The sequence below is a fragment of the Engraulis encrasicolus genome, chromosome 3, assembly GCF_034702125.1.
Source record: "Engraulis encrasicolus isolate BLACKSEA-1 chromosome 3, IST_EnEncr_1.0, whole genome shotgun sequence".
NCBI lineage: Eukaryota > Metazoa > Chordata > Actinopteri > Clupeiformes > Engraulidae > Engraulis > Engraulis encrasicolus.
In genome coordinates, this window is record NC_085859.1 from 42,951,588 (window position 1) to 42,959,087 (window position 7,500).

At 42.8% G+C, this 7,500-nt stretch overlaps 1 protein-coding gene across 1 annotated transcript in view; it reads right to left on the bottom strand.

Moving 5' to 3' along the window:
* dtx1 (deltex 1, E3 ubiquitin ligase) overlaps window positions 1–7,500 on the bottom strand; it is an 84,639-nt gene that overhangs the window by 9,570 nt on the left and 67,569 nt on the right. The window contains exons 7-8 of the mRNA XM_063195480.1: window positions 6,397–6,458; window positions 5,823–5,981 (exon numbers count right to left, since the gene is read on the bottom strand). Of these exons, the coding sequence (XP_063051550.1) occupies window positions 5,823–5,981; window positions 6,397–6,458 (221 nt within the window). The remainder of the gene's footprint in view (window positions 1–5,822; window positions 5,982–6,396; window positions 6,459–7,500) is intronic.

Here is a 7,500-nt window from a genome sequence, read left to right on the forward strand (position 1 = left end):
GGGGTGCTAATAATTGTGACACACATTATTTGATGTCAAATAATTATTTCTTTATGTGGGATTTTTTCCCCACTGAATAAATGCACTTGTATTGAAGGTTGGATTTTTCTCTTTTTTTCCATTAAGGTCCCATTTTATTTAGAAAAAAAATAAATACTTGGAAGCTAAAAAACACATCTCAACCAGGGGTGCCAATAATTATGGAGGGCACTGTCTATACAGTACATGCGTACATGCACACACACGCATGTGTGCACTTACACACACACACACACACACACACACACACACACACACACACACACACACACACACACACACACACACACACACACACACACACACACACACACACACACACACACACACACTATTGTAAAAGGCCAGGATGACAAGGCAATTCAATACATTTTATATTTCACATATATCACAATGAATAGTTCACAAATGTTCAAAACACTTTAAAATATAACACTCAATGATTAGCCTATTGAAAACATATATTTTGTAAAACTTACAATTAAAAATCTTTAAATTAACCACTAGTCATGCTAAGCTTCCGTCCTAAGAAGTGTTTCCCTCCGCAACAGATTTCACCAACGCCCACAGTGGACCTGCCCCATTTCTAGACTACAGTGTGTCCAGGGACTCTGGCTGAGCAAGTGGGATGTGAGCATGGCCGTAGTTACATTTGAGGCTAGCGAGGTCCGGACCTCGCCTATCGTGAGAGGTTTTATTATTATTATTATTATTTTAACAGCAAATATGACCAACTGAAACACACAAAAACATCTATAAACCTTTGTGAAGCGTCCTGTGCAAACTGTGGTTAACCTCCATGTGCTATGTGTGCTAGTTTTGCCTTTGTGTTCTGTTTTTGCGAGTAAACAAGTTTAATTAATATCGCAAGTGGTGCGACTCGTGGGAGAGAACGCAACTCAGCCGACATCGCAAGTGTTTGGTCGCGTTCGTGACAGCGCATTGCGCAACGCAAAATTACCATGCTTTCTGGTTAGAAAATGCATTGAAATGGCAAAGTGTGCGTGTGCAGCCTGCGCAGTAATGTGCCGTCACAAACGCGCCCATTAAGCACGCGCTTGGTGAGATCTCCCCTATCAGAAAGCCCGCGCTTGGTGAGATCTCTGCCAACAGAAAAGCTAACCGTTGTTTACCTAAAGCTCATGCGTAACAAGTAGGCTATGGTGTCTTAAAAAGCCATTTGAGTCATTATTTTAAGAAGGCCGGCTGCTGCATCAGCTGCTGCATAAAGGTAAAAGCATAGGATATCCGTGAAAGGTAATTGATTGTAAATTGGAAAGCCTGTGATAAACACTGATAGAGGAGGTCACCGGAACATCTTCAGGTGTGGATATTTTCCTGTTAATTTGGACAAGTGCCAAGACTATCGACGTTGCTTCGTCAGACTCAATCGCAGTAAAATATCCACACCTGAAGAGGCTCCCGTGACTACTGTGTCTGCATAGCTGTGACGCACCAGATGGCTCAGGAGCGCGGAGGATAGGCTACTTTTCTTTCTCGTTGATAGATTTTGTCTTCTGCGCTTGTGAAGAACTACTACTAAACTAAACTATAACAACTAAATTAAAACAAAACGTTTGATGCGACTCTAGGAAGAAAAATGTTTACTCCAAAATAGGTGGTTTGCACTACAGAGATAGCTATCCCTGTACCTTTGGAGGAAAACAGCTGAAGTGTAATTTCATTGGGAGAAAATATGAATGGTTGAGGATGTAGCTTATTGTGCAACTTCTGGGTCAAACTTAAGCTTCCTTACAAAGGGCTTTACTGACTGGGAGAATGCTGTTTATGATAAAAGAGGCATGATACCAAAGCATAGCCATTCAAAGGGAATAGGCTGAGTTGGCTGAAAACTACAACATATTTATTATTATACATGTCTACATATTTACTATTTCACATTAGGCCTATACATTCATAGAGGAGGGCCCTATATACAGGCCTGTGTAGCCTATATTTATTTATTTTATGAATTAATTTTTAATTTATATTTTTTATTAATAATAAAATTTTGGCGCGCGCATTATGGACCTCGCCTACTTCACATGGCTGGCTACGGCCATGGATGTGAGTGTGTGTTTGTGTGAGTATATGTGCTTGTGTGCATGTACGCTGTGCATGTGTGCCTGAGTAGGTTTCTGTCCATGCATGCGTGCCTGCTTGCCTGCGTGCCTGCCTGCGTGCGTGTGTGTTTCTGTGTGTGTGAGATAGTGTGCCTGTGTGTGCTTGCATGTGTGTGTTTCTGTATGTGTGTGTTTGTGTTTGTGTGTGTTCCTGTATATGTGTGTGTTTGTGTGCTCCAGTTCTTTGCTGCATCATGGCCAGGGAGGGACTGATGCTACAGGTCTGCTCTAAGAGACACACTGTAACCAAGGAGACCTCCTGGGGGACACTGGGGCTCAGATGGTCGGAACAGAGTGCTGCACTATGCTCAGATCGGCCTGCCCTCACCCAAGCTAGGCTCAGATCGGCCTGCCCTCACCCAAGCTAGGCTCAGATCGGCCTGCCCTCACCCAAGCTAAAGATATGCTATCACTATGACACAATCTACTGAAGAGTTCAGGGCTCTAAATTGACTTTTTCCGCCACCAGCCACAATGGCTAGTAGATGTCGCTAATAGGTCGCTGTTAGGCCAAAGTAGCTGGTCTTTTCCACTAGCCAAACTGACACTTCAACAGCATTTGACCAGTCGGCTGGTGTTAATTTAGAGCCCTGCCAGACTTGTATAAGTACAAGTACTCGTACAGATATAATAACAACACTAATAGTATGATTAAGATTATGTGGTTTCAACAAAACCACAGTTGCTAACTTCGTTAGCTACTTTGTTGTTTGCAATGCAATGTCAATGTTGATCTAAGGCTTCGTGAGAGAGTAGATTAACCACTGCGCTTGGTACGTTCCTATGGGCACCACTTCCTAATCTAGTGAGACGTTCCGCCTGCTCAACGGGTGATCATTCCTGCTACAACACCATTTAGACATGATCAAGGCTCTAAATTCTGCCAACTGGGCACATGCTAGTGAAAATTCATTTTGGCAGGTAGAAAAGACAAATATACTAGCCACCTTGACACATTAGCTAGTATGTGTCTGTTGTGAGTATCTAATCTAAAAAAGTTAATTTAGAGCCCTGCACATGAGACACGTAAGCTCAGATTGTATCACAATAAGATGGCTGACCTAAGACTCATTATTAGTACAGTAATACTGTAAAGCAGTGATTCTCAAACTGTGGGCCGGGGCCCGCTGGTGGGCCCTGAAGGTATTACAAGTGGGCCTTGAAGTCATTTAAAAAAAATCTAAATCAAAATCACATTTTTGTGTGTGTTTTGTTGTTGTGTTTGTTGTGTTTGTGAGATCTGTTGATTGACTTTTTATTGACTTTTTTGTTTTATTGTTTTTTTAGTCAGACGTGGGCCCTGGATATTTGTGCATATTTTAAGTGGGCCCCATGTTGGAAAAGGTTGAGGACCCCTGCTGTAAAGGATACAGATGTGTTGTAGAGCTCACTCAAGACTTGTAAGAGTGAGCTAAACATGGTTAATGTGTAATAATGTGTGTAATGTATTGTGTATTCTGTGTTTATGTATGCAAGCTACTGAACACCTTAATGTCCCATTTGGAATTAATAAAGTATACTCTACTCTACTCTCTACAACTTCTCCTCAGTGCATAGCTGTTTTTTTTGCCAATGTCAATTCTGCGATCTGTCTGTTTCTGAGCTGTCTTACAGTAATTGACTATATGCAGCACTTAGCAATTTGAGAGGCGTCCAATTTTTTGTTTGTTCAAGCGGAGGACAGATGGGACCGCTGGCATTATTTTCATAATTAGTGTCTCCTCAGCACATTTGCTTGAAGGAAATGAATCGCATATCAATGCTACTCTCCATTTCCAACTCAAGACGCTGATCAATGAATGAGTGGTACTGTAGTCTAGAGGCAGAATCGTATTTCGAAGTTAAAGGGGTATGCCACTATTTTGGGATGCTACACGGATCCATTGACTTTCGCTAGCTTAGCGACATATTCCCTCTTTTAACTTGTCTTAAAGCAAGACAATGCTTAACATGAAAATTTTAAATGTAGTAAGCCCCAAAATAGCGGCATACCCCTTAAAACTGGTGTGATGACTCTTCAGGTGTGTGTGTACAGGGTGTGTGTGTGTGCGTGCGTGCATGTGTGTGTGTGCTGGACCCAATATCACAGAGAAGAAAAATGACGGCAGCAGGAGACCAAAATTGGCAAGATGACGTAAAGATAAATAGAAGATGCCCAGATTTGCCTGACTGCTTTTTGCACCAACAAAATGGCAGCAACAGTCATATTTACCTAATCCTGTAATGTGTTTATTGATGAATAACATTAAAACAAGTGGAACTGAAGTGCTCTTTGTTAATCTGTTCATAAGTTAATATCCCATCGTAGATATCAGTGACATTTAAAATGACGCATCATATTTTGTGTCTCAGTAAAGTCATCCTATTGGCTGAGGTGTAATATTTAATTGATGTATAATGAATTTCATAGATGACATAAATAGGCCAAAGCAATGACACGACCATGACGTAACTGGGCTGCACACATCAGGATGCTCCCCCCCCCCTCTCTCTATTGTGTAAAAGGGGGAATCAAAAAAGCCTTCCGTTCTACGGCATCGTTCACCTGTAATTATACTCACTATAAAGCCTCCAGTTAATTATCAGCCTTTTAATCACTCACTGACACTCTCCGCTTTCCCCGCCATTAGCATTCTAATGACTTTAATTTCCACTGATGTAATTTAATTATCTACTTTCATCATTATATAATCAAAGAATGTCACCAGGTCCTGGTAACTCCGCTACTCGTGAGTGATCACGAGCTCTCCCAGCAACATCACGAAAAACAAAACACGGTTCTGTCACAAGTGAACTTTACCTTACTTAGCAACCCCAGTAACTGTTATTCATAAATTATCCAGCATTCTGATAGCCCCTTGTTGGAGAGCTTTGCCTTACCGTCAAAAAATCTTAGTCTTAGTCAATGTTTCTTTTCCTACCGATTCACGCTGAGCAAGTCTTCACAAATTAGCTTTTGTTCCACAAACATTGCCATAACAATTTATCACACCTTCAGTGAATGTCATTCACCAATAAGCCCATGTCCTACCAGCCTTCTTTGTGCACTTCACCTCAAAGTCGACACATTTGATAGTTCTACTTTACCCTCAGCCAGTTTGATAGTTCTACTTTACCCTTTACCTGTGTTACTCACAAATTAACGTGTTACTCACAAACTCACAAGTATACCACTAGGCCCTGTTAGCACAGGTATAACCACACCCACACTAAGTGTTATCCACAAGATTGCCAATGTTACTTCGGTCCCTGTTAGCCCATTTAACCTCACCTTCAACGAGTGTTATTCACAAGCTAGAAAGTGTATACCCACAAGCCCCGTTAGTGCACATATAACCGCAACCTCAGCAAATGATATCTGCAAATTAGTGCTTTTGGCTACATGTCAGCCCATTTTACCTCACCTTCATCGAGTGTAATTCACAAACTAGAAAGTGTATCCCTACAAGACCCGTTAGCATATACATTTTCGTTAGTGCTGCGCAAACCAAAAAGTGTACAGTATGGTATAGTTAGCACACATATAACCACCACACCCTCACTGAATGTTACCCACAAATTAGCGGATGTTTTCGGAGCTACATGTTATGCACAAATTAGCGGAGCTACATGTTAGCTCCCGTTAGTGCTGTGCAAGCTGCTCAGTCGGCAGTCAGTCACCTTGTTGCCGTTGTTGTACATGGCCACCAGGCACAGCAGATGGTACATGTGTCCGCACTTGCCGAGCTTGCCCACCAGCTCTGGCTTGATGCCCCGGTGACTCAGCAGGCCCTCGTAGCCCGACGACGTCACCAGTCGCTCCATGCAGATGGTGCAGTCCTAAAAATAACATTAATGATAAAGAGAGCAACTTCATCAGCACAACACGTCTTTGACACTGCCGCCCTCATCATCATCATCATCATCATCATCATCATCATCATCATCATCATTATCATCGTCATCATTATTATCAGCAGCAGCAGCAGTTGCAGCATCATTTTTATCACCCTCATCACTATCATTCAGCTTATTCTTCACTATCATCATGCCTGTGCATAATTCTCATTGTACAGATGTATACTGACAATGAAAGGCACATTATATCATCATCACCACTGAATTAAAACTATGTCAGGGGCTGGGCTATGCCAAAAACGACGGTTTTTGGTCCCAGACCAGCCCAGGCTATTGAAAGATGTTCAAGTGCCATGTTATTGTTGGCATGTTGCTAGGCAACAGAGGTGCGTCTTACCTCATCAGGACCAGTTTTGATCTTCTCTGTGTATCTCCGAACGACATCCTCTGGGTTTTTACCTGTCACAGACACATGTGTAAAGAAACACACACACACACACACATGCACACGTGCGCACACACACACACACACACACACACACACACACACACACACACACACACACACACACACACACACACACACACACACACACACACACACACACACACACACACACACACACACACACACACACACACACACACACACAATGTCCCCCTGAGTTAATATTTTTTAAATAATCAAGCTGTATACAAAGGGAAACAGTGCATAGAAATACCCTACTTTATTTACACAGGCAAAGACATGGAGGCATGTGTACACACAGGCACGGGTACACACACACTCGCACATACACACAATGTCCTCTTGAGTTCATGTTTTAAAAAGAATCACACTACTTACAAAGGGAACTGGCTAGAATTTCCGTAATGTGTTATCACATAGGCGTGCAAGCACACACATGCATACACAACCAACCAACCACACACACACACACACACACACACACACACACACACACACACACACACACACACACACACACACACACACACACACACACACACACACACACACACACACACACACACTCTCTCTCACACACACACACTCGCACACACACACACACACACACACACACACACACACACACACACACACAGGTACACAAAACAGACGCATACGTACGCAAACAACCACACCCACTACACACACTCTTAACGGTCACACATACACACACCCTAAAGCCACGGTGCAGCTGAGGGATTGTGGTCGAGCTCAGGGCTCCAGGCTGAGGGCTCAGCTCCGCGCCCTCTTTGCTCGTAATTGTGCCAATGGCTTTAAAATGGAGGCTCGGGGATATTTTGAGGTCTGCTCTGATGTTTCCAATGTGTGTGTGTGTGTGTGTGTGTGTGTGTGTGTGTGTGTGTGTGTGTGTGTGTGTGTGTGTGTGTGTGTGTGTGTGTGTGTGTGTGTGTGTGTGTGTGTGTGTGTGTGTGTGTGTGTCTGTAAAATAAGGACAGCTATAGAGAGACAGAGAGAGAGTGTGTTTGTCTG